The sequence below is a fragment of the Dama dama genome, chromosome 18 (assembly GCF_033118175.1).
Source record: "Dama dama isolate Ldn47 chromosome 18, ASM3311817v1, whole genome shotgun sequence".
In the NCBI taxonomy this organism is placed as follows: Eukaryota; Metazoa; Chordata; class Mammalia; order Artiodactyla; family Cervidae; genus Dama; species Dama dama.
The window spans coordinates 88,360,133-88,385,672 of NC_083698.1; the positions used below are offsets into that span (position 1 = coordinate 88,360,133).

The 25,540-nt window shown below is 59.2% G+C and overlaps 1 protein-coding gene across 2 annotated transcripts in view; it reads left to right on the plus strand.

The window, feature by feature from the left end:
• Positions 1-6,045: 6,045 nt before the first annotated feature.
• Positions 6,046-25,540, plus strand: part of FLNC (filamin C) — a 28,022-nt gene continuing 8,527 nt past the window's right edge. For both annotated transcript variants that reach the window (XM_061165746.1, XM_061165747.1), the window contains exons 1-30: positions 6,046-6,616; positions 11,195-11,443; positions 12,966-13,063; positions 13,179-13,329; positions 13,421-13,539; positions 13,714-13,791; positions 14,000-14,162; positions 14,412-14,612; positions 16,005-16,142; positions 16,504-16,630; positions 16,781-16,917; positions 17,147-17,340; positions 17,434-17,547; positions 18,194-18,337; positions 18,551-18,674; positions 18,828-18,988; positions 19,206-19,296; positions 19,385-19,554; positions 19,773-19,890; positions 19,985-20,247; positions 20,856-21,453; positions 22,073-22,246; positions 22,360-22,522; positions 22,763-22,923; positions 23,684-23,851; positions 23,929-24,052; positions 24,596-24,752; positions 24,828-25,017; positions 25,114-25,137; positions 25,247-25,494. In XM_061165746.1, the coding sequence (XP_061021729.1) occupies positions 6,262-6,616; positions 11,195-11,443; positions 12,966-13,063; positions 13,179-13,329; positions 13,421-13,539; positions 13,714-13,791; positions 14,000-14,162; positions 14,412-14,612; positions 16,005-16,142; positions 16,504-16,630; positions 16,781-16,917; positions 17,147-17,340; positions 17,434-17,547; positions 18,194-18,337; positions 18,551-18,674; positions 18,828-18,988; positions 19,206-19,296; positions 19,385-19,554; positions 19,773-19,890; positions 19,985-20,247; positions 20,856-21,453; positions 22,073-22,246; positions 22,360-22,522; positions 22,763-22,923; positions 23,684-23,851; positions 23,929-24,052; positions 24,596-24,752; positions 24,828-25,017; positions 25,114-25,137; positions 25,247-25,494 (5,202 nt within the window). In that variant the 5' untranslated portion in view covers positions 6,046-6,261. The remainder of the gene's footprint in view (positions 6,617-11,194; positions 11,444-12,965; positions 13,064-13,178; positions 13,330-13,420; positions 13,540-13,713; positions 13,792-13,999; positions 14,163-14,411; positions 14,613-16,004; positions 16,143-16,503; positions 16,631-16,780; positions 16,918-17,146; positions 17,341-17,433; positions 17,548-18,193; positions 18,338-18,550; positions 18,675-18,827; positions 18,989-19,205; positions 19,297-19,384; positions 19,555-19,772; positions 19,891-19,984; positions 20,248-20,855; positions 21,454-22,072; positions 22,247-22,359; positions 22,523-22,762; positions 22,924-23,683; positions 23,852-23,928; positions 24,053-24,595; positions 24,753-24,827; positions 25,018-25,113; positions 25,138-25,246; positions 25,495-25,540) is intronic.

Here is a 25,540-nt window from a genome sequence, read left to right on the forward strand (position 1 = left end):
AGTCACAAATGGATTTGTTCTGTCCACACTCACCCTAATCTTGAGGGACTCAGCATAGAGAAATGGAATGATCTGGGTGCTTTGTGTGAGGGGACCACATGGCCTGCCCTTGGGTCCCGTGAGAAGGATGCCCTGAGAAGATCTGTGTGCGGGCCTTCGTGGCTTAGTTCTTATGACTTCTTGAGCTATTTACCCTCAGAGATGACTTAAAATCACCCAGGCTCCTAGCAGTGAACTGAAGGGAGTCCAGTGGCCTCAGGGTTGGAATTCAGGTTTTCACTGCCACAGCACAGGTTCAGTCCCTGGTTGGGGAACTGAGATCCCACAAGCCATGCAGACAAAAAAAAGAGAAAAACTTTAGCTGAAGAGTTTTTAGTGAACAGACTATGTGCAGAGGGCAGAGGTAGGAGAACCAACAAGAAATGGTGAAGTCCCGGGGCAACAGTGGGCTTCCCAGGTGGCTCAGTGGTAAAGAATCCACTTGCCAATACAGGAGATATAAGAGAAGCAGGTATGATCCCTGGGTTGGAAAGATCGCCTGGAGTAGGAAATGGTCACCCATGCCAGTATTCTTGCCTGGAACATTCCACGGACAGAGGATCCTGGCGGGCCCTAGAGAGTCGGACACGACTGAACGACCAAGCACCAGGCACCAGCAACAGTGGAAAAGTGCTGCCATCATGGGCTTGAAGGGGGAAGGGGAGGAAGCAAGAGCTGGAGACCTGGCGTGGGCCAGACACACACTGTGTGGGCCAGACACACACAGTGGCCACAGGGGCTGTGGCCTTTGTCAGAGCCATGGTGAGATGGGGAGTGTATGTGCTGCTCCACCCTCTCTTCTCTCCTGCCAGTTCCCAACTAGCGGCTAGAGAGCAGAGGTGCCCAGGTGACAGTCTTTCAAGGTCAGCCTCCTGCAGTTTGGAGCAAGGCAGAGGACTTAGTTGGTGTCAGTGGGAACAAGCAGAATGATGAGAATAATTGATGAGTGTTCCTGTTGACCTTCATTCCTGTGGAACCCTTTGTGATGGGTTGTTCTCATCATGGCTGTTTCCACGTGAAAGCCCACAGGGACTTGCCTGCTAGTACAGAGGATAAGAGCCTGCCTGCCGATGCGGGGGACACAGGCCCAACCCCTGGTCCAGGAAGATTCCATGTGCAGGGAAGCAACCAAGCCCAGGCACCGCAGCTACTGAGCTTGCGCTCTGGGATCCGCGAGCCTCAACTGCTGCAGCCCCTGCACCTGGAACCCACGCTCTGCAGCAAGAAAAGCCACCACAAGGAGAAGGCCGTGCACCACAACGAAGAGCAGCACCCCTCGCCCCCACTAGAGAAAACCCACCCACGACAACAGAGACCCAGCACAACCATAAATCAATAATAAAGTCCCCACATGTATTCACATACTAGACTGGGCAGAATGGTCCCCATAACTGCTGGTTTCCTGGGACTCTTCTCTCTGCCTCCTTTCTATCTGATACCAAAGGAGTTTGTTTTTCTCTCCAGATAGCCAAAGTAGCACGTAACTATCGAGTATATACTGGGGTGGGCACTACTGAGCACTAAATGAATTCATTTCTTCCGCAGTCTTTTCCTTGGGGGAGTAGCAAAGACATTTAGAATTAGGAGATTTTAAAATTGTGTGCAGCCCAGAGGGGTGGCAAGGCTGACTGGGACCCCTAGGAGACCTGGGGCCAGGGCCCAAGTGGTGACCAGCTCCTACATACAGGGTTGCAAGTAGGCAGATTGAAGGCAGTGCCACAGATCCCTTTGGTCTCCCTCTAAGTGACTCCTCTTTGAAGACAGGGATTTAGAGGGGACTGGCCCCTTGCTACTCAAAGTGTACCCCACGGAGCAGCAGCAAGAGCATTGTTAACTTGTTAGGAAGGTAGAATCTCAGCCCTCAGCTCAAGCCCAGACACAGAATCTACATTTTAAGAAGATCCTCAGTTGATTAGTGTGCAAAATAAAATTTGAGCAGCACTGCCTTCAACTATATCAGATTGCGTATTCTCAGTTGTAACCTAATTGACATTCCTTCACAATCTACCTGCTACCCTGTCCCCTTGCTGTTGAGACTGTGCTTTTTATCCAGTTTAGTCCAGCCACCAGTTGGCTGGAGAATGTGTGTGGTAGAAAGGACTGGAAGATTACCCACCAGTGAGTATCATTGCTTTAACTTTGAATTTGAAGCCAAGATGGAGGTTATGGTCTGGGAGGCAGTCAGCCCCTGTTAAGGACTTTTATCTGATCCTTTCCAGGCCCAAACCCAGAGCCTGCAATGACAGGGAAGTAGTCCTTTTCTTCAGTCTTTTTGCTTAGAAATAGAGAGCTCTTCCCTTTAGGATGCTTGTCCCTGTGGGCTCATGTTAGAAGACTGTGCTCTTCGTTGATTTGGGCTCTGTGCTTTCTGGTCTTGCAGGTACACTGTTACCAGAGTAGATTAAATAGGTCTACCTGTTGAATGTGAAACAGTCCCTTGAATTAGCTTTAAATCTACAGGGATGTCACAGGCAGGCCCGCACCCAGGCCCAGGTACAGATAGAACCAAGGACTCAAAACACCTCTTGGGCCTCCATCTTCCCCCTCTACTGCCCTCTGCATAACTGCTTCCTATCTCTCTCCCTGCACCACGGTCCCCCTCTGCTTTCCCTTCCCAGGCCTCATGGTAGGCACACCACCTGCCACCTCTGTCCACGACCAGCTGCTAATGGGGGGCAGGGTGGGTGGCTCTAAAGGTCGTAAGTAGTACTCTGGCTCTGACTCTGGCAGATGGAGTGTTAGGATGCAAGGAAGGGAACAGTGGAGCCGAGGAAGATGCTGGCAGTGGATGCCACACGGGGCAGAGGTAGCTGTGAGGAGGGCCCAGCTCACTAGAACCCACATGGTCCCCAGGATACCAGCAGAGGATGCAAACCGTTTTTTCTCATCACCTATTAACTGCCCAGCACCATGCTAATCACTTTACCTGTTATCTACTTTCACATCTTCACCCATTTTAAAAAAAAAAATCCCTGTGAGAGTACTATTAATTCCATTTTGCAGACAAGAAAACTGAGGCCCCAAAGAGTTACATTTCCTGATCACGGCTATAGAACCAGAGGTAAAGAGGCTGGAATTCAGCCTAGGTATCTTCCCAACCCTACCATACCTGGGCCAGGGCCATGTCAGTATCACAGACTGAACAAAGTGCCTGCTGGGAGCCTGGCCAACCTGGTGCCATCACAGGTGGCTATGGAAACACAGGATCTTCAGACACAGCCTTTCAGACAAGGACTCGCTCACTCAGATGCTACTCAGCTCAAGTTAAATATGGCCAGCATTGGTGGCAGAGAAGTAGTGTCCCTTGGTAGGAAAGGCAGGGCCAGGTGAAAGGCCAAACCTGGTCTCCAGAGACAGGTCAGCGGGGGTGAGTCAGGGGGCTATAAACAGTCTGTAGCCACAGCAGCAAAGCCCCCAACTACTCAGCTGATGAAAGCCCCCATAAGCCCCTCCAGGAGCCCCTGCCTGGCTCCGAGAGGAGCATGTCAGTGTCCTCCTCTGGGAGGGGCCCCCGCTTGGCAGGCCTCAGGACCAGCATTGTGCACGGCCTGTTCCAGCTCTCATGGCCCTGCCCGGGCTCATGGGCTATATTGAGGGCTGAGTCACCAACCTGCGCCTGGGTAGCTGACTGTGACTGGCTGGCTGGGGCCTGAGTCAGGTCCTGATTTATCCTGGAGAGCAACGGGCTCTGGTTTCTGGGGTGGGAGTGGGGAGGGGAGGTGTGAGAAGGGTGCCGGGAACTATCCTTGGCACCGGGCACCCTCTGCTGACCATTCACTCACTCCCCTGGGGCTGCACACAGACTTCTCCTGAAGAGAGGGAACAAGAAGCGGGAGAGGGGAGTCTTTTGTCCACTTGCTGGCTTCCCTCTGAACTCCCACCACCTTAAGAGAGAACCTCAACTTACTGGAGGACCTTGGGGAACGCCCTCAAAACAAGACTGTGAGCCTTTAGGGTTTGTAAAAGGCTGTCAGCTCCAAGCAAAACCGCTCTACCCCTCTCTCTTCTCCCTAGGCGCTCAGGGAGAGGGATCCACCCTTTTCCAGATGTATATATCTCAGTTTCTTCATCATTGAACCCCAAACTGGCACCTAAGTTTGGGTGTCCGAAGTCTGCCTTTTTACACACACACACACACACACACACACAGAGTTCCCTTGTGAGACCCAGCTACATGTCATGTGTCCCCAGGAGCTGGGCATCTCTCCACAGGAGAGCTCAGCCTCTCAAGCAGACAGACAGCACTGATGGCTGATGGCTGGTCTTGGCCATGGGACAAAGGTGGCATGGGGGGAGCGAGAGTTCTGGAGACAGGCAAGGGGGTGCCAACAGGAGAGTGGAATTCCTGAGCACCTCGTCACAGGCAGCCGACAGAACATGAGCCGCAGGGCCCAAGCTATTTATATCTCGCCTGTCACTCTCAGGGCCCCCAGAGCTCCCCCACTCCGAAGTCACGCACAGCAGTTCCCTTTTCTGTTTCTGGTCCCTTCTCTCCTCCTCCCCCTCCCTAACTGATGAGAAGGGAAAGAAATCATTCATGGAGCCCTTTCACTATTATTGCTGCCCCACCACCACCACCAAGCTCCTGAACTTCTTCCCTCACAATGCCCTCAGAGATGCCCACCATCTCTTCCCTTTTAACTGGGCTTGGTTGGGGAAGAGCAATAAGGTCAAATGATTCACCAGAAACGTGCCCAATTTCAGTCATCACACAATTTGAGTTGGGGCCCAAACTTAAGGGTCCAGAAGGATGGGAAAGTGGAGGAAATTTGGCCTAAAAGGGGTACCAGGAGGTGTGGAATACATGTTATCCCACAGAATCTCAGAATACATAGTCTCTTTATGTAAGTATATTCTACCACTTTTTCACTTCATCCCAGGCCAGCTGCTCTGAGTGCCTCAGTTTCCCTGATGTCAGCTGCCCTTGGCTTACCCTGAGCCCCGTCCTGCCCAGGCTTCCTGGCAGGCTCCCTAGGGCTCTCCATGTCCCCCAGCCCCCATCACACTTCCCCGTGGCTGCTCTGGGCAGGGCTCTCTGTCTCTTGTCTGGTTAACCTGCCCTCTGACTGGAAGGATCTGCCCGGTGGCCCAAATGGGCACACTGCCCAGGGGGCTCCCTGGTAGTACCGGGCAGAGGCTCTGCCTCCTCTCCGGTCACCTTAGTTGAGTCAGACTTGGGGGGAGGGGGCACACTGTGACTCACTGGGTACACTTTTCTGAGCTCAGCTTCATTCTGAGAGGATGAGGGCAGACGGACTGGTGACAGGGACTGAATCAGGGGTAACCTCCATCTTTCCCCTGGGACCCTGGAGTTGCAGAGGGTTTTTTTGTTTTTTTTTATGCTTGCAGAGGAGACTTTTCTACCTGTAAAGTGGAGCACCCCCACCCCAGGCCTTCTCCCTAATCAGCCTGCGCGGAGTTGTCGCTTCCTCTCAGTCTATCTACACACAAGCACACACACTTCCCCTGCCAGTCCGCAGGTGGACAATACCCTGGGCTAGCAGCCAGGTCTCCCCGGCCCTGTCAACAGCCCTGCCACCAGCCAGTCCAGAAAATTCTGTCAACACCGATCAGCGTGTTTTGCCCGAATCACTGGCCTCAGTTTCCCTTTGCATCTCTTTAGTCCTGCAAGGTGTGTGTGTGTGTGGGGGGGTATATATTTCATCTCTGACTAGCGATGCTTAATTTGGGGGTGTTGGGAGCCGTCATTCCCCCTAACTTTCCAGCTCCACTATTCATCTGTCCAGCGTGGCGGCCTCGGGCCAGAGCCTCCTTCCCCCGGGGTGAGGGCAGCAGACCCGGGACCCCAGTCAGGATGGAGGGCCGCGTGGGGGAGGGGAGGGGAGGGAGGGAGGGAGGCGGGGCCGGCGGGCTCGGCGCGGCCCCCACCCGCGGGCCGGGCGGCATTCCTGGGAGGCCGGCGCTCTGACGTGGACCCGGGGGCCGCGGGCTCGGCGGGGGGGACGCGGCCCGGGGGCTTCTTAAACCCCCCGCCTCAGCCCGGCCCGCACTTTCCAGAGCACCGCTCCGCCCCCGGAGGGAGAGAGAGACACACAGACAGAGCGCGGCCGAGGAGCCGAGGAGGCCCGCCCGAGTCCCGCCAGCCAGGGGCGCGAGAGAAGTTCAGAGCCGCGGAGCGCACAGCCGCGGGTCCCGTCCCGGACAGCGCCCCCCTAGCCCAAGCCCCGCCGGCCCCCAACCCCCGCCCCAGCCCGCGCCAGCATGATGAACAACAGCGGCTACTCCGAGGCCCCGGGCTTCGGCCTGGGCGACGAGGTGGACGACATGCCGTCCACGGAGAAGGACCTGGCCGAGGACGCGCCGTGGAAGAAGATCCAGCAGAACACGTTCACGCGCTGGTGCAACGAGCACCTCAAGTGCGTGGGCAAGCGCCTCACCGACCTGCAGCGCGACCTCAGCGACGGGCTGCGCCTCATCGCGCTGCTCGAGGTGCTCAGCCAGAAGCGCATGTACCGCAAGTTCCATCCGCGCCCCAACTTCCGCCAGATGAAGCTGGAGAACGTGTCCGTGGCCCTCGAGTTCCTCGAGCGCGAGCACATCAAGCTGGTGTCCATCGGTCAGTGCGGGCGGCGAGGGGGCAGTGCCCCGACGAGGGGCTGGCCCACGGGGACAGGTCGCTCGGGGCTGGGTGGGCGCGCGGGGAGCCGAGGCAGGGCCGAGGGTGGGGTGCCCGGCACCGGGAGAGGATCCTGACCCGGTTCTCCCGGAGCCCACCCACGCCGGCCCCGAGGGGGCCCTGCCTTCACTCCCGGCTCTGGTCTGCCGGCATCCCGAGGGGGCCTCCCCGGGGGGGCCATCCAGCCCCGGCCGTTTCTGAGCCCTCCAGCTTCAGGTCCCTTCGCACGCTCTTGGCCAACCTGCTTCTACCCCCTCGTCTCCTTTCTTGCCACCCGCACCCCCAGCCCAGGCTTGAGAAGACGGGGCCAATGCTCATTGACGATTCCCGGGGGCGCCCCCCCCCCTCCCCCAGACAAAGCAAATGGTTTCCCAGCCTCCCAGCACGTCCACCGGGGAGGAGAGGCTGAAGGCAGGTCCCCATCGCTGCCCGGTCCCAGGGATCCCAAGAAGAGCGGGAGAGCGGGTGGCCGGGCGGGCACGGGGCCCAGGCCCCCCGCCGGCATGTGCTCGGCAGCTGGGTTCAGGCCCGGGGGCCAGAGCCGGCAGGGCCCGGCCTCGGAAACCTAAAAAGGCTCTGAGCGAGCGCAGGCAGCCTTAACCCCTGCCTGTCCTACATCGACTTCAGCAGGCCAGGGAGGGGGCTCCCTCCCATCTACTCCCGGCCCCAGCCCACCCCCTAAGCCCCGATTGGCTACAGCTAATGATCTGGGCTGAGGGGAGGGAGGCAAGGCCTGGAAAAGGGAGGAAGTCATTGAGTGTAACCAGATTTGGAAGGTGTGTCAGTGCTGGGTGGGGGTGGGGAGGCACTCCAGGCTGGGGAGCTGGGGGAGCCAAGGATGGGTTCTGAGAGCCTGGGAGTTGGCCGTTCCCTCTCAGCTCTGCAGTCACCCCTTCAGGCTGGGGGTCTGGGCGAGACCCCTACCCCTATGGTGAGCTCTTAAGTGTCCTGCTGTGATTTTCAGGAAAGCGCCCCTTAATGGGGCCCCAGGGCCCCAGAAGGGGACTTTCACAGGGGCCCCAATGCCCACCCCCAGGCTGCCCCAGAGATTTCTTCAGATAATTGAAGGTCTGTCTATCCTCAGCCTCCCTCAGGGCATCTCTGGGCCTCCTGAATTAGTAGCTGAGGTCAGTCTGGGGCCCTTTGGCCCTGTCCAGTCCCCTCTACGCCTTACCCCCTCCTGCCCAATACTGTCCCCCCCCACCCCACCCGCTCTGGCCTGGAAATAGCCCTGCCTCCGTGACACAGCAGATGTCTCTGAGCTTTCCAGAGGACAAGGCTGAGGACAGGGGGTGGGGGAGGGGGCCACCCTGGTGTGTGTCGTGGGACTAAGGGCTGCCCGAGAGTGTGTGGTTGGGAGGGGGTGGCAGGGGTCAGCGAGGTGTCAGCCCTGGGCCCTTCCACCCCCCCTGGCAGCTGTGATCTGACTGCCTGGACTGACTGTCCCAGGTGGGATCCCGAGGGGAGAGCCTGGGGCCTCACCAAGACTTCATAGGAAATGGCTCGACCTCCTCCTCCCCTCCCCACTGCGGGGGCGCTCGGCCCCTCTGCTGGCCTCATCCTTCCTGAGCGCACACCTCTCCCTTCCCCCCACGGTGGTGCCTCTGGCTCCAGCCCCCTTGGCTCAACTGTGTTTGGAGAGGCCAGCTCAGAATAGAGGGGGAAGGAGGGAAAGCTGGCTTGGGGGCGGGAAGGAACCCTTCTTTCCCGTTCCTGCGGGGAACTGTTCCCCATTTGGGCCAAGTGGCTGACTCCCGAGGCCGATGAGATAAGCTGTCAGCAATTCAGCTGCTGGGCCCGAGGCGGAGGCTGGAGGGGAGGGGGCACAGACAGCAGCGGCTACCCATCCATCAGGAAGGAGGTGTCAGGGGTTCCCCTTTCTGCTTCGTCTGGTTCCCTGGGTCCCACTTAGTGGTGGGAAGGGGCTGGGACGGGGGCTTCTCTGGGTACCATCTCAGGACTGAATGTGAGCCTCTAGGCACCCCATATCCCTTTCCAGGAGTGGAGTGGGAGCTGGGCGTTGAGCAGTCCCTTTGAAGGAGGGCAGGGTACACAGCCTGGGTTGAAGGGGCGGTGTGCCCTCCTTACCCGCACACCGCCCCCTCCACCCCTCCGAACAAAGAGGCCTAGAGGCCGCTCTGTCCCGCAGCTGTTCCCCAGTTGCTATTCCTTCTCCTGGAGCCAACCGCCGAGGGAGGGGCTGCAGGGGGCAGCAGCTGTCCCAGCCCCTCCCTCACTGGTCCTCTCCTCTCCCCCCACTCCACGCAAGGCCTGGGGTGTCCTCAGGGGCTGGCTCTGGAGCTCCTCCCACCCCTTTGGTGGTATCCCCAGTGGGGTGCGACGAAGGAAGAGGCCTGGCTTGAGCAGAGCTCCCCTTCTCTGCCTGGCCTCCGAGGGGGAGGAGGGTGAGGAAGGTCATTGCTCCCAGAGTGGGACTCCGGACCCACCCCTCTCCTGCCACTTGCTGTCTGGCCCAGGGCCAGTTGCTGGGGAGGAACCTCTCCCTGCAGCAAATATGAATGACCCCCCTCATTCCCCCCACCCCTTCCCAATCCTGGCGATCCTGGCGGCCTCAGGGCCTCCCTCCCTAGGATCTGGCTTCAGTTTGCAAGAAGCACTTCTGGGTGTGTGAGCACCAGCTTTGGAGGCTGTCAGGGTTGTGAGAGGCCGTGAGGCCCTGGTGTCAAGGCTGTGTGAAAATGTCCTGGGCCTGTGTGTGTTTGAGAGAGACTGCACCAAAGCACCGGGAGTCTGGGAGTGAGTGTGTCATGGAATCTGCAAGCTGCCAAACCATTGTGCTGCAGCAGAGCCAGGGGGAGAGGGGGCGGGCCTGGGGAGCTGCTGGGGAAGGAAGGATGAATCAGTGAAAGGGTGGGGGAGCCAAGGGGACCAGAGCCCAAGACCAGAGGGACAGAGACACTGAGATTCCCCTCCAGGGGGCAGGTTGGGGAAATGCTGGGGACAGGGTGTGTGCGGGGGGCGGGGGGGCATTCTGGAAAAGATATGTAAGGGGAGACACCTTTGGGATCTTTACTCTCTAAAGGCTGTCTCCCAAGATCTAGGGGGGCGGGCAGGAAAAGATATGTAAGGGGGCACCTCCAACCCCACCCTTTCCCATCTCTCGGGTAACACCAGTAAACAAGGCTGAGTCTTTCACCCCCTCCCAACCTCCTGAAAGCAGTGCTCAGGGAAGCTGGTGGATTTCAGGCCTGCCTTGCCCTTCACAAGTAAGCTGGTTTTCAATAACCTATACTCTAAGCCACCTCCAGCTCCTGGATCTTTCTCTCTGGCTGTTACGGGGAACTAGGCCTCCCCCCCCACCCCAAATCTTGGAGTTCTGGTCCATAATATTTATCAAGGGAGAGGATGGGTCTAGATCTCAGCTCCTGAGACTTGAGTCCACATGGGTAACACTCCCCCAGCTCTTGTGAAATCTCACTGGTCCCTGCCATTAACAGAACGTGTACTGTCCCCAACCCCTCCTCCTCCCAGAACTTTGTTCCAAAAGCCTTTTATAGTATTCAAAGGAGAATTTGGCTGGAACCAGGTTGGTCCCACTCCTCTCCAACTTCACTTTTTAAAATGTTCATTCAACCAGTATTTATTGAGATTTTACTAAGTTCTAGGCTCTGAATATATGGAGAGAAAAATATAGTATCTAGAGTGAAAGAAGGCAGACAAAAAGGATACATACTCTATGATTCTATTCGTATAAAATCCTGAAAAATGCGAACTAATGTATAGTGACCAAGAGCAGATTGGTTGTTGTCTCGAAGGATAGACTAGAAGGGGCAGGAGTGATGGTTCCCAAAAGAAGGGAAACTTTGAGGAAGGGTGGATGTGTTTCCTATCTTGATTTGTGGTTATGCATATATCATCAAAGGTAGGGCTTCCATGGTGGCTCAGATGGTAAAGAATCTGCCTGCAGTTCAGGAGAACCAGGTTCAATCCCTGGGTTGGGAAGATACCCTGGAAAAGGGAATGGCAACCCACTTCAGTATTCTTGCCTGGAGAATCCATGGACAAGGAGCCTGGTGGGCTACAGTCCATGGGGTTGCCAAGAGTTGGACAAGGCTGAGCGACTAACGCTTTCACTTTTCACATATTGTCAAAATGTATTCAGTTGTACTTTCTAATATGTACAGTTTGTTGTACATCAAGCAAACAAAAAAGGAAACAAAACAAAACAGTGTCTGCCCCTAGAGATTTACAATCTTGCATAACGGTATAGATGCTTGTAGCCTGATAGGAGGCCCATGCAAGTGCTGTCAAAGAGTTGAAAGTACCTGCCCAAGCAACATATTGGGATGCAGCCTTGTTCTGAGGAGGGTGGGAGATACATCAAGGGCTGGTCCTCATGGGATGCAGAATGTGGTAGGCAGAGAAGTGGTAGGTTCCAGGAGGAGTCTTCCAGAGCCAACACTCAAGCAGCAGCCTCAGAAGCTGGGCCAGGAGAGGGAGGGCGCTGCATCAGAAGTGGGGCTCTCATGAGCCCTGCTTGTCCCCTCCTCCTTGCAGACAGCAAGGCCATCGTGGATGGGAACCTGAAGCTGATCCTGGGGCTCATCTGGACCCTGATCCTGCACTACTCCATCTCCATGCCCATGTGGGAGGACGAGGACGACGAGGATGCCCGCAAGCAGACACCCAAGCAGCGTCTACTCGGCTGGATCCAGAACAAGGTGCCCCAGCTGCCCATCACCAACTTCAATCGCGACTGGCAGGACGGCAAAGCTCTGGGCGCCCTGGTGGACAACTGTGCCCCTGGTGAGTGGACCCGTGGCACACCGTGGCTCCCCGAGCCAGGAAGGGGTGCGGGGTGAGCTGGTGATGCCGAGGCTTGTCTTTGTCAGAATGTGTGTCCCAGGGCTGGGGGAATCAGGGCCTCCTGCTGCAGCTGAGAATCACTGCTGGAGTTAGACCCTTCCCGATGAGTTGTCAGATCCTGCAGTGGCAAGGACATTGAGGTCCAGAGAAGGCCAGTGACTTTTCTGAGGCCACACAGCTTATTTGTGGCAGAACTGAATCAGAGGTCGGCCAGGACCTGGAACTCTCTGCTCCATGAAGTTCCTATTTTGCTACATAGGGGTCATTTCTGCTCAGCCAGCAGAAAGAAAACATGGTGGGACTTGTAGAGAGAAGGCCAGGACTTTAGGCCTGGAGAAGGCTGTTTTTTGCAAGCCCCTGGGATAGCTTTGAGAAGGGGTTGAGGCCCAGGATGATGTGGTCTGAGGCTGGTGTGACGCTGCCCTAGCGGCAGGAGACCCAGGCCTGGCCTGGGCAGGTGGGGGCCACTGAGGGCCCGTAAGACTTAGATGTCACAGACGAGAACGGTACCCCACGTACGGCTCCCTTTCTGACCCTCATCTCCTGAGACGATCTGTCGTCTCCCCACCTCTTGGAGCCATGTCCCCCTGGGGGAATCCTCCCTCAGCCTGGGGTCAGCTGGGGAGCAAGGGGTGGGAGGCGGGGGCACCAGCCGCCTGGGAAGCATTCCCAGCTGCTGAGCCATTGCCCATGGCTGGCTCGGCTGCCAGCAGTGAGCTCAGCTGTTCTGGCCAGTCATGGATTCCAGCCTTTGAGCTGGTCCCCTCCCCGCCAGGGAGCATCACCCTCCTCCTCCAGCTCTGGCTTGGACCAATCACCCCCTAACCCCTGCACCCCTTCCCAGGAGTGACCTACGGCTACCTCAGCAGTCCTCCCATCAGAAGGGCTGGGTTCTGGGTGCCCAGAGAGAACTCGGCCTCTCAAACAAGACCTTCAGTGCCTCCATTTCCCCGAGGCGGAAGTTAGGAAGCAGAGAGAGTCTTATGCTCCGAGCCTGATATGGGAAAAGTACATGGACACCTAGGGCTTCAGGGCAGCTGTGAGGACACCTCCCAGGGATGGGTCAGAGGCACTCGTGGGACAGGGACTGCCCACCCCTGAGGCAGCTGGGATGAGGCGGGAGGTCCACGAGGGGTGCGCTCCCCCAGGGTTTGGTGTTCAGGGTTGGTGCTGGGGCCTGGGCAGGCCGGAGGCCGGCTGGCAGGACTGGTGCCAGGCTGCGTCAGCTGGGACAGAAAGGCCTCATTGTTGGTGCTCGGGAGGGCTGTGGTGCGTCTAAACAGCGATGGGCATCCCAGCTGATGGGCTGTAGGGTCAGCAGGAACCTGGCTGGTCAGGGGCCTGGGGCTGTGTGGGAAGAGAGTGTAAACCCATGGCCTGGGAGGGTGTCGGTGGAGCAGGTGCTCTGTGTCCCGGCTGACCGCTTCCCCCTCGTCATCACTTCCTTCCACCATCTCTCCAGGCCTTTGCCCTGACTGGGAGGCCTGGGACCCCAACCAGCCTGTGGAGAACGCCCGGGAGGCCATGCAGCAGGCGGACGACTGGCTCGGGGTGCCCCAGGTAGGTGGAGAGCAAAGGGACCCGGAGAGGGCCAGCCGTGGGGTTGGGTCTGTGAGGCTCCCTGGGCAAGATGCTGGGGATGGAGGACACTTTCTGACTCCTTCCTCCCTGGCAGGTGATTGCCCCCGAGGAGATCGTGGACCCCAATGTGGATGAACATTCGGTCATGACCTACCTGTCCCAGTTCCCCAAGGCCAAACTCAAACCTGGCGCCCCTGTTCGGTCCAAGCAACTGAACCCCAAGAAGGCCATCGCCTACGGGCCTGGTATGTGTTGAGCCCGGACGGTCTTCGCTGGGCAGCTGGACACAGGCTGGGATGGTTCTCCCTAAACTCTGGCTCTGCCTTCCGCCCTCAGGGATCGAGCCCCAGGGTAACACCGTGCTGCAGCCTGCCCATTTCACTGTGCAGACAGTGGATGCTGGCGTGGGCGAGGTTCTGGTCTACATCGAGGATCCTGAGGGCCACACTGAGGAGGTATGGGGAGGCCAGTGGGGATCAGACAAGAGCACAGACCAACAGCAGAATGGGCTGGAGAGGGCTGCTGGGGCCACTTTCCAATGCTGGAGAAGGGGGAGGCCTCACCATGGGGGTTGCAAGAAGCATGGGGTCAGGAGGAGCTTTGACGGCCAATCGTTTTCCTTCCCATAGGCCAAGGTAGTTCCCAACAATGACAAGAACCGCACCTACGCTGTCTCCTACGTGCCCAAGGTTGCCGGCTTGCACAAGGTATCCCCTGTAGACCCTCTCATGTCTTCCCCACTCCATTCACATCCTTGCATCTGGCTGAATGGACCCCTCTCTCAGCTCGCACCCTGCCCCACCCCCTTGCACCGGCCCCACCTGCCTCCCACCGCGCTTGGCTCTGCCCTGCCCCTCAACCCCCCTCCCAGAGCTGCTCTCCTCTAGAAGCTCACCTTTGGCCTTTGACCTCCAGGTGACCGTGCTCTTTGCTGGTCAGAACATCGAACGCAGCCCCTTTGAGGTGAACGTGGGCATGGCCCTGGGAGATGCTAACAAGGTGTCAGCCCGTGGTCCTGGCCTGGAACCCGTGGGCAATGTGGCCAACAAACCCACGTACTTTGACATCTACACTGCAGGTGGGGATGGGCCCTTCCACCATACACCCCATGACTGTTCATGGTGGGGGAACCTGGAGGCCAGGGGCAGGGCCTGGCCAGAGGGCCATGTCTCAGGGTGAGGGAGCCCTGAGCAGGAGGGACACCCCATGACTGTAGGGGGCAGGGTCAGGCGGTGCCTGGGGGCTAGGAGCTGGGCCCAGCCAGGAGGCTGTGGTCTCAGGGTGAGGAAGCCCGAGCAGGAGGGACTGACAGCCATTGTCATGACAGGGGCCGGCACTGGGGATGTTGCCGTGGTAATCGTGGACCCGCAGGGCCGGCGGGACACAGTGGAGGTGGCTCTGGAGGACAAGGGTGACAGCACGTTCCGCTGCACATACAGGCCTGTGATGGAGGGACCCCACATGGTTCACGTGGCCTTCGCTGGAGCCCCCATCACCCGCAGTCCTTTCCCCGTCCACGTGGCAGAAGGTAAAGGCCCTTCACTCACCCCCACGACCCCCCTCACCAAAGACCAGGATGCAGAGTGTTGCTACCAAGCCTGAGGACTTACGGGAAATGAAGCACTACAACCAGGGGGGTGAGGGTGGGTGGGGATGGGGTCAGGGGGAGCCTTCTGAAGGCTTAAAGTGGGCAGAAGGAAGAGCCCAGGGGTGGGGCTCCCGAGAGCTCCTCTGTCCAGCCCCTGCCCCCGAGGACGGTCAGGAGGCCACCGTGAAGGATACCAGACAGGTGCCACGGTGGAAGGGTTGAGGGGCAAGCGAGCGGACCTTGTGGGTGGAAGGGCATGTTTACAGGCGCACCTGCACACCAGGCTCTCAGGCAGTGACTCCCCCACCCGGTTCTCTCTCTGCCACTCAGAGCCCCGGCCGCCGCCGCCCGCCCCCTCCGTGCCCATCATCCACCAGGCCAAGAGAGTGGTGCCACGTTAGTACACGCCAGCAGAGGCGGGCCGGGCATGGCCACGGCTGACTGGCCTCACCTGTGCTGTGTGGCATGGCCCGAGCGGGGTGGACTCGCCGCCCCCTTCCGTGGCATTCTGTGACAGGCCCCAGGTTCCACGTCTTTGCCTCTGTTCTGTGGCAGCTCTAGTCTCTCGGGACTTGCCTGGTGATTTCTGTGAGAAGGGTCTGGGTTCCGTGCCGTCGCCTGTTCTGTGGCAGTCCCCGGACGCTGTGCCGTTTGTCTGTGTTCCGGGGCAGGCCTGGGTGGATGATACACCGCCGCCTGTTTGGCACCCCATGGGTTCCGTGCCATTTTATGTGTCCCGTGGCGGGCTGAGATCCCTGTCCTATGGTCTGTGTTCAGCAGCAAAGTTGTTGCCACCGGCAGCGTCCCGCAGCAGGCTGACCTTCATGCATTGCCTGTGACCTGTGGCAGGCTTCTCGTCACACGACCGTCCCTCGTTCCATGGTGTGGCTGAGTGTTTTGTGGCATGACTCGGTTCCTGAAGCTGCTGTGGTGGCTCCGAGCAGGCTCAGAGGGCTCTAGGTGGATGGCTGTGGGGTGGATGAAAGGCCCTTCCGGTCTGTCTGAGCTCTGGGCTCTGCCTGGCCTTTGTCCCACCCGACCCTGACTCGGAGGAGCCCCGAGGGAAGGGTTTCTTGCAACCAGCCTGGGGACAGGGGCTGGGGGCGCTGCGGCCGCTCCCTGCCCAGCATGGCTCTCAGTTGTGTCGGGGGCCCAGGGAGCACAGGGGAGGGCTGCATGAGGCCACGGCCTGTGCCTGGGGGAAGGGGACGGGGGGTGGGGGCGGTCGGTCAGGAAGACTGCGCACAGTGAGGTAGGGACGAGTGGTAAGGGCTGAGGCTCTGTCTAGGGCCCCTCAGCACCCCCCAACCTCATCTCTCCTCTTCCTCCCAGCCTGTAACCCCAATGCCTGCCGCGCTTCTGGGCGGGGTCTGCAGCCCAAGGGTGTGCGTGTCAAAGAAGTGGCTGACTTCAAGGTGTTCACCAAGGGCGCTGGCAGTGGGGAGCTCAAGGTCACAGTCAAGGGACCTAGTGAGTACCAGGGCCCAGGGCTGTGGTGGGGGGTCGGGGAGCTGGGAGGAAAGGCAACCAGTGCTTCTGACCCCCTGAGGGCAAGGACAGCACCATGCACTCCCCTGGGGGGAGGGGCTCCAAAAAGACACTGACCAGAGACTTTGTGGGACCTCAGGTGAACCGCCCCGCCTGGCTCAGTCTCCCAGGCTGCAAGCTGGGAAGGCTGCATGAGGCTGTTACCCGGTGCCTGCTCCACGGTGCCTGCTCACAGCGCTGTCCTCAGCCAGGGAATGTCCCACAGCCCAGTCCCCAGGGTCCTTGAGGGGACTGAGGTGCGGAGACACACAGATCATTGATCCCTCCACTTCCCACATCTCAGAAGGCACAGAGGAACCAGTGAAGGTGCGGGAGGCCGGGGATGGCGTGTTCGAGTGTGAGTACTACCCCGTGGTGCCTGGGAAGTACGTGGTGACCATCACATGGGGCGGCTACGCCATTCCCCGCAGGTGAGCAGCACGCAGGCCTGAGCCTTCCAGCCTGGGCCCTCACAGGGTGGGCGGAGGGAGGCAGGCTGCCTGGGGCTCCGAGTGAAGGGCAGAGGGGTACCTCTGATGGGGGCACCTTGGGGCGCTGACACCAGCTCCCTCTTTGCCCAGCCCCTTTGAGGTGCAGGTGAGCCCAGAGGCAGGCATGCAGAAGGTCCGGGCCTGGGGTCCCGGTTTGGAAACTGGCCAGGTGGGCAAGTCAGCCGACTTTGTGGTGGAGGCCATTGGCACAGAGGTGGGGACACTGGGTAAGTGGCCGAGGTGGTAGCTGATGGGAATTCTGGGGAGTGGTGTGATGGAAGGACACTGGGGAGTGATGGGGGGGAGGGGCAGGAGGCAGGAATTTGGGCCAGTGTTGAGATGAGAGGCACTGGAACGGGGATGGCTGGGGTGGTGATGCTGGGAGAGTGATGGGGGACCTGCCTGGGTGTCCAAGTCGCTTCTGGTACCCCCTGACCCTCCCCTCCTCTCACCCAGGCTTCTCCATTGAGGGGCCTTCACAGGCCAAGATCGAGTGTGATGACAAGGGAGACGGCTCCTGCGATGTGCGGTATTGGCCCACAGAGCCTGGCGAGTATGCAGTGCACGTGATCTGTGACGACGAGGACATTCGGGACTCGCCCTTCATCGCCCACATCCAGCCAGCTCCACCCGACTGCTTCCCAGACAAGGTGTGTCCCCAGCTCCCACACCCCAGCCTGCAACAGGGTGAACAGACCCTCCTCCAGTCCCCAACCCAGCCCTCCACTCTTGTCCCTGCACAGGTGAAGGCCTTTGGGCCCGGCCTGGAGCCCACCGGCTGCATCGTGGACAAGCCAGCGGAGTTCACCATCGATGCCCGGGCTGCTGGCAAGGGAGACCTGAAGCTCTACGCCCAGGTAGGGTGTTGCCCCATCTTTCTGCCCCTAGCTGCCATAGGGGGGACCCTGGGAGGGTAGGGTAGGTTAGAGAAAAGGGCCTCAAGGCATCACAGGACTGATTCTCATGAATCCATTTGAACTATGGGAAGTCTAAAGTTTTGTGTTTTCTTATTAATGATAATCTTAAAAAACATTTTACCAAACATATATTTTTATGCTAATCATTTGCAATTTAAAGATGGTTGGGTTAAGATACTGGTTTCCAGGTGACTTTCTCAAAATGGTGTCCTTTGACCCCTAGAGGTTAATGAATATGTCCTTTGGTCCAGGAGGATGTTTCTTTCTTGAAAGTTTGTTTATTCAGTTTTAAGAACATTGGTTTAGCTGAGCCTTTTCCCCTAACAACACACTTCGGAGACCTAGGATCAGAGACCAGGCCACACAGATGACCTCAAACCTGGTTCCTCAGCTCTCCAGGGTGTGGCCTGGCCACCAGAACTCGTGGCACTAGGCTCACGTGATTGGAGGTCTGTGATCTGTTTGCGGGGAGGGGCTTTGATGGTGGGCAAGCAGCCCAGCAGCAGGCACAGGCGCTCTGAGACAGCCGGGACGCTCTGAGATGGCCGGGGTGCTCTAAGAACCTTGCTTTGGGTGATGCCCACAGGATGCCGACGGATGCCCCATTGACATCAAGGTCATCCCCAACGGCGACGGCACCTTCCGCTGCTCCTATGTGCCCACCAAGCCCATTAAGCACACCATCATCGTCTCCTGGGGAGGCGTCAACGTCCCCAAGAGCCCCTTCCGGGTGTGTCCTCCAAGCCCTGCCCCGTGCCCCCTGCCAGCAACCCCAGAGGGAGGGTGGAGCCCCAAGCGGGGAATGTTGGCTGTCCCTGGGCCCTGTCCCTGCTCCCCACCTCATGGCCCCTGTGAAGAGGCTAAGACCGGGCCTAGATGTGCTGGGGAAGGGACAGACCTTGAGGGAGGGGGCCCCACGCTGACCGTCGACTCCTCCCCACAGGTAAACGTGGGAGAGGGCAGCCACCCTGAGCGGGTGAAGGTGTATGGCCCCGGCGTGGAGAAGACAGGCCTCAAGGCTAATGAGCCCACCTACTTCACAGTGGACTGCAGCGAAGCGGGGCAAGGTGCGTCCAGGAGCAGGGAGTGGGGGGCAGGGCCGGGGGGTGTCCGGGCAGGAGGCGCTGCTGCCCTCCACCTGTTCCCCGGAGTGGGACCGGTCACATGCAGGAGGTTGTGGAGCCCCCTCAACTCATGGCCTCGTGCCTGCCTCCCTTCAGGCGATGTGAGCATTGGCATCAAGTGCGCCCCCGGCGTGGTGGGCCCCGCAGAGGCTGACATCGACTTTGACATCATCAAGAATGACAACGACACCTTCACAGTCAAGTACACACCTCCGGGGGCAGGCCGCTACACCATCATGGTGCTGTTTGCCAACCAGGTACCCTGTGCTTGGGTTTTGGTTATCAACCCTAACCTCACCCCCTTACCCCTTCCCAACCAGCAGCTTGAGAGGCTGTCATTTGGGGACAATTCTGCTGCCCCTGACTGAGCACTTCCTGTGTGTGGACAACGTGCCTCAGAGGAAGCAAAAGGGACAAGGGACTCTTTTCAGACACTGCCAGTGTCCACCCTGACCAAGCCTTTTCTCCCTCCAGGAGATCCCCGCCAGTCCCTTCCATATCAAGGTGGACCCATCCCACGATGCCAGCAAGGTCAAGGCAGAGGGCCCTGGGCTGAACCGCACAGGTAGCTGTCTGGGCTGGGCTGGGCTGGGCTGGGTCTGGGGCTGGGTGGCTGCCAGTCCCTCACCACCATCTCGGGATGGGCGCTCCAGGTGTGGAAGTTGGGAAGCCCACTCACTTCACGGTGCTGACCAAGGGAGCCGGCAAGGCCAAGCTGGACGTGCACTTTGCCGGAGCCGCCAAGGGAGAAGCCGTGCGAGACTTTGAGATCATCGACAACCATGACTACTCCTACACTGTCAAGTACACGGCCGTGCAGCAGGTGTGTCCACCCCCTGCCCTGGCCCTCCTATCCTGGCTGACTGGGGGCGTGGGGCTCCTTCTTCTAGTCTCACAGGGCCCGTTGGGGGTCTTGGCCCCTTTCCTGCCTCCCCATCCTCTCTTGCCGTGGGTCGCTGAGCCTCTGGTCCACGTCGGCCGAGGACCGATGGTGGGCTGGGTCTCAGCCCCTCAGTTCTGACCTCCTGCTGTATCCGTTAGGGCAACATGGCGGTGACAGTGACCTATGGTGGAGACCCTGTCCCCAAGAGCCCCTTCGTGGTGAACGTGGCACCGCCGCTGGACCTCAGCAAAGTCAAGGTTCAAGGCCTCAACAGCAGTAAGTGGGGCGGGAGCTGCCCCTGCAGTGAGGAGGGTTGAGGGGGGCGGTGGGTTGGAATTTCTGCTCACCGCATCCCTCCCTCTCCACACAGAGGTGGCTGTGGGGCAGGAACAGGCATTTTCTGTGAACACACGAGGGGCTGGCGGTCAGGGCCACCTGGACGTGCGGATGACCTCGCCCTCCCGAAGACCCATCCCCTGCAAGCTGGAGCCCGGCGGTGGAGCTGAGACCCAGGCAGTGCGCTACATGCCCCCTGAGGAGGGGCCCTACAAGGTGGACATCACCTATGATGGTCACCCGGTGCCTGGCAGCCCCTTCACCGTGGAGGGCGTCCTGCCCCCTGACCCCTCCAAGGTGAGGAAGTAGGGGTGGGTGGGAGCTGGGGGCTTGTAGGGAAGGTGGGTAGTTCACAGGGGCCGAGGCCAGAGGCCTTATGTCCCGGGGTGAGCACAGCCAAGGGCCCAGAGCCGAGGCAGTGCCCCACCGCAGGACTTGCCTTTGAGACAGCTTAGTTTTTGTTTTTTTTTATATTTTTATTGAAGTATAGTTGATTTACAATGTTGTACTAATTACTGCTATAGCAACATGATTCAGTTATACATGCATACAAATACATACATTTAAAAAAATACTCTTTTCCATTATAGTTTATCACAGGATATTGAATATAGTTCTCTGTGCCATACAGTTGGACCTTGTTGTTTATCCATTCCATATATAAAAACTCATATCAAGACAGCTTAGTCATTAAGAGCCTGGCCTTGGGCCTGAGCTGGGCTTCAACCCCAGGTCCGTCAGCTGGGACACATTTTTTAATCTCCCTGCATTTCCTCACATGGAATTGTGATGAGGACTCAGACTGTGGGAGCTGCTACAGTTGAAAGTGCTTAGCTGATTTGGGAGCCATGAAGGTTGGGCATGGGACCAGTCGAGGTAACCCACACACCTGCTTCTTCTTTTAGGTCTGTGCTTATGGCCCTGGTCTCAAGGGCGGGCTGGTAGGTACGCCAGCACCCTTCTCCATCGACACCAAGGGAGCGGGCACCGGTGGCCTGGGGCTGACCGTAGAGGGCCCCTGCGAGGCCAAGATCGAGTGCCAGGACAATGGGGATGGCTCCTGTGCCGTCAGCTACCTGCCCACAGAGCCGGGCGAGTATACCATCAACATCCTGTTTGCTGAAGCACACATCCCCGGCTCGCCCTTCAAGGCTACCATCCGGCCCGTGTTCGACCCGAGCAAGGTGCGGGCTAGCGGGCCAGGCCTGGAGCGTGGCAAGGTTGGGGAGGCGGCCACCTTCACTGTGGACTGCTCAGAGGCGGGCGAGGCTGAGCTGACCATCGAGATCCTGTCGGACGCTGGCGTCAAGGCCGAGGTGCTGATCCACAACAACGCGGACGGCACCTACCATATCACCTACAGCCCCGCCTTCCCCGGCACCTACACCATTACCATCAAGTACGGCGGGCACCCCGTACCCAAGTTCCCCACCCGCGTCCATGTGCAGCCCGCGGTCGACACCAGTGGGGTCAAGGTCTCAGGGCCTGGTGTGGAGCCGCACGGTGAGTGAGAGAAACCTGGATCTGGTCACGTCACCAATCGGGGAGAGGGAGGTGGGGCTGAGGGCTTGGGGGGCAGCACTGGCATCTCAGGGGCTCAGATTACCTCTGAGAAAGTGTCAAAGCCAAGGGCAGGGTGTGGAGCTTTGCCTTGGTCTGGGTGGCAAGATTGCTTCTGCCCGTGGCCATTTTCCTTGGGAGATCCTCAGCTTTCATCAGCTGATCTGAAAATCAAAGAATCTTGTGCTCAATGGTACAGAGGGAAGGCTTTGGAGTAGAGGGTGACGAGAGTCAGAGATGGTTCAGCTCAGTTCAGTGACTGAGTTACCATCTGCTGGGGGCCAGACCGTGGGCCAGGCAGGGTTGGGCATGCAGAGGGTTGGAAGAGCCAGTCCCGCACTCCAGGGGCCCACAGCCAGGTGGGGAGACTCGGGTGAGCAGAATGTCACTATCTGCTGAAGGGAGGGAAGGCAAGGGCTGTGGCAAGCAGGGCCTGGGCTGGGGGGATGGTCCAGGCTGAGGAGTAGCAGGTGGAGAGGAGGAGCCGCCTCGGAGCTGGGGAGGGAGGGCAGGGGTGGGCAGCAGCTGTGTGAGGGCTGAGTGCTTGTCTCCTGGGACCTAGGTGTCCTGCGTGAAGTGACCACCGAGTTCACTGTGGACGCGAGATCCCTGACAGCCACGGGTGGGAACCACGTGACGGCTCGCGTGCTCAACCCCTCGGGCGCTAAGACAGACACCTACGTGACCGACAACGGGGACGGCACCTACCGCGTGCAGTACACGGCCTACGAAGAGGGTGAGGGGCTGGGCTGGGCCAGGACAGCGGGGATCTGGCCCCAGCGCTTTCAGAGGGGGGCGGGTGGTAGGGGCCGTGCGCGCCCTGACCTGCGCCGTGTGGCTGACTTCCAGGAGTGCACTTGGTGGAGGTACTGTACGATGACGTGGCCGTGCCCAAGAGCCCCTTCCGCGTGGGCGTGACTGAGGGCTGTGACCCCACCCGTGTCCGGGCCTTTGGGCCGGGGCTGGAGGGGGGCTTGGTCAACAAGGCTAACCGCTTCACCGTGGAAACCAGGTACGCCCACCCCTTTCCTAATCTTGGCCCTGATGCTGTGGCCTCCCTGAGCCCAGCCACCTGCCCTCCCCTTTCATCCTCCTGTGTGGACCTCATCCCCACCCATCCCCTGTCAAGGCTGCAAACCTCCCTGCTATCGCTGCTGGTCCCTTCTCAACCCGCCCCGCACCCCCCTTCACCTGCTCCTCCATCCCCACTCACTGGTCCTTGCGGTGCTGATATAGGGGTGTCATCTTGTAGGGGAGCTGGCACCGGGGGCCTAGGCCTAGCCATCGAGGGCCCGTCGGAAGCCAAGATGTCGTGCAAGGACAACAAGGATGGGAGCTGCACCGTGGAGTACATCCCCTTCACCCCCGGAGACTACGACGTCAACATCACCTTCGGGGGCCGACCGATCCCAGGTGTGCACCAGGAGGGAGCAGGGGGCCTGCTCAGTGGGAGGGAAACTGGAGGGAAGTAGGATGAGGAGGAAAGCCCCAAACCAGCAGCAGGGACAAGGAGCAGGCAGGCACGGGTGCCAAGGTTAGGGCAGGGGCAGTGCGGTGGGTACAGTTCATTCCCAGAGGCCCAGCACTGGTGCCTCAGCCCTTTTGCCTGGAGCACCAGATCTCGTGGGTTCCATCACTCACAGTCCAAGCCAGTGTCGCTGGCTCAGCCAGGACAACCTCTCGCACCCTCACTCTGTCTGCAAAGCCAGGAACCGCCCCCTGTCCTCCAGCAGGGGTTGGGGGTGGTTGGTGTCTTCAATTATCACATTACCCGGGCTTGCTGAAATGGGACTATCCCCGCCCCACTTATCTAATTTCACACTGGAAAAAATTCATTTTCTTTTACAAATACCTCTTTTAGCAATTTATTAATTTAGGAAGGCCTGTTTTCAGTCGTGTGGCCTAAATAAGTGGATTCACCCAGGCTCAGCCTGTAGCCAAGTTTTTGTTTTGTTTTTAACTTTTACTTTTATTAATTTTTATTGGAGTATAGGTGCTTTCTGCAGCCGATTTTATTTTTCCTTGTTACATTTTCTTAGCAAGTTTCTAAGTGTTTGCACATTTGGTCTAGTCTCCCAGGGGCATCTCAAAAGCAGGGGAGGCCTCGTCTTCCTGGGTCCTTTGAGTCAGGGGGACCCTTTGGGGTCGGGGCTGATGTCCCTCTTCCTTGCAGGGAGTCCATTCCGGGTGCCAGTGAAGGACGTGGTGGACCCCGGAAAGGTGAAGTGCTCGGGCCCAGGGCTGGGAGCCGGCGTCAGGGCCCGGGTACCCCAGACCTTCACAGTGGACTGCAGCCAAGCTGGCCGGGCGCCCCTGCAGGTGGCCGTGCTAGGCCCCACAGGTACGGAGTGTCTGGGGCCGGGTGGAAGGAGATGGAAAGGGTGCCAGGTGGCTTTGCTAACTGTTCCCTTTGCCCAGGTGTGGCCGAGCCTGTGGAGGTGCGTGACAATGGGGATGGCACCCACACCGTCCACTACACCCCAGCCACGGACGGGCCCTACACAGTAGCTGTCAAGTACGCCGACCAGGAGGTGCCACGCAGGTGAGGCCCAGCCTGGGGCTTCTGTGCTCTGCTGGGCTCTGGGGAGCTCCCACGAGGGCCACAGCTACAGGGCCACTCCAGGGCCCTGGAAACACTCCCCTACTTGTCTACGCCTCATCTCTTCTCTGCTGCCCCATCCCACTCTTCCTCGGGGCCCCCTGCCCATCTTCTTCTCCACCCTGGAGGTGGCGCAGCCCCAGGAGCTCTCCTCTGGCTGGGGTGTCCCGCCAGTTAGCTACAAAATCAGCACCTTGGGAAAAGGCACCATGTCGCTACAAACAGGTGTGACAGGGCAGCCTCCCGCAGCCTCCTCTTTAAACCATCTGCAGCATCTTCCCGGAGAATGGAGAAGAAATGCCCAGGCTTTGTCAGGGGCACACCTATGTGACCCTCCCCTGACCCAAGCTGTGACCTGGTCCCTGCTTCCTGCCAGGACTCCTCTCCCCTGCTCGTGAATGTAGGGAGGACTCCAGGCCCAAAATGAGATGGGATTCCTTCTCCCCCTGAATCTCAGCCAACTGTCTATCCTTTCTGCCTCTCAAGCCCCTTCAAGATCAAGGTGCTTCCAGCCCACGATGCCAGCAAGGTGCGGGCCAGCGGCCCTGGCCTCAACGCCTCTGGCATCCCGGCCAGCCTGCCCGTGGAGTTCACCATCGATGCCCGGGACGCTGGGGAGGGCTTGCTCACTGTCCAGATCCTGGTGAGTCCACGTGCCACCCACCTCTCAGGTCAGGGTCTAGGCACAGGTGGGCCTTGACCGCTGCTTCTCCCCCAGGACCCTGAGGGTAAGCCCAAGAAGGCCAACATCCGAGACAACGGGGATGGCACGTACACTGTGTCCTACCTCCCGGACATGAGTGGCCGGTACACCATCACCATCAAGTATGGCGGCGATGAGATCCCCTACTCGCCCTTCCGCATCCATGCCCTGCCCACTGGGGACGCCAGCAAGTGCCTGGTCACAGGTGGGCACCCACCCCTGCCTATCCCCTCCCTACACACCCCATCCCTCACCCCTGCTCATCCTTAACACTGCGGCTTACGCTTTTCTCTATTTCCAGTGTCCATTGGAGGCCATGGCCTGGGTGAGTGTCCTTTTTCCTGTGGGAGGAGGTGATGGGGGCAGCTGGGAGCTGAGCGGGGGGACTGGGCACAGGTCCCACGGACCACTGACCAGGCACTCCTGTGTGGCAGGTGCCTGCCTGGGCCCCCGCATCCAGATTGGGGAGGAGACGGTGATCACAGTGGACGCCAAGGCAGCAGGCAAGGGGAAGGTGACATGCACAGTGTCCACCCCCGACGGGGCGGAGCTCGACGTGGACGTGGTCGAGAACCACGACGGTACCTTCGACATCTACTACACGGCGCCCGAGCCTGGCAAGTACGTCATCACCATTCGCTTCGGAGGCGAGCACATCCCCAACAGCCCCTTCCACGTGCTGGTAAGTTCAGCGGCTGCAGCAGTGCTGGGGGTGGCAAGGGAGGGGG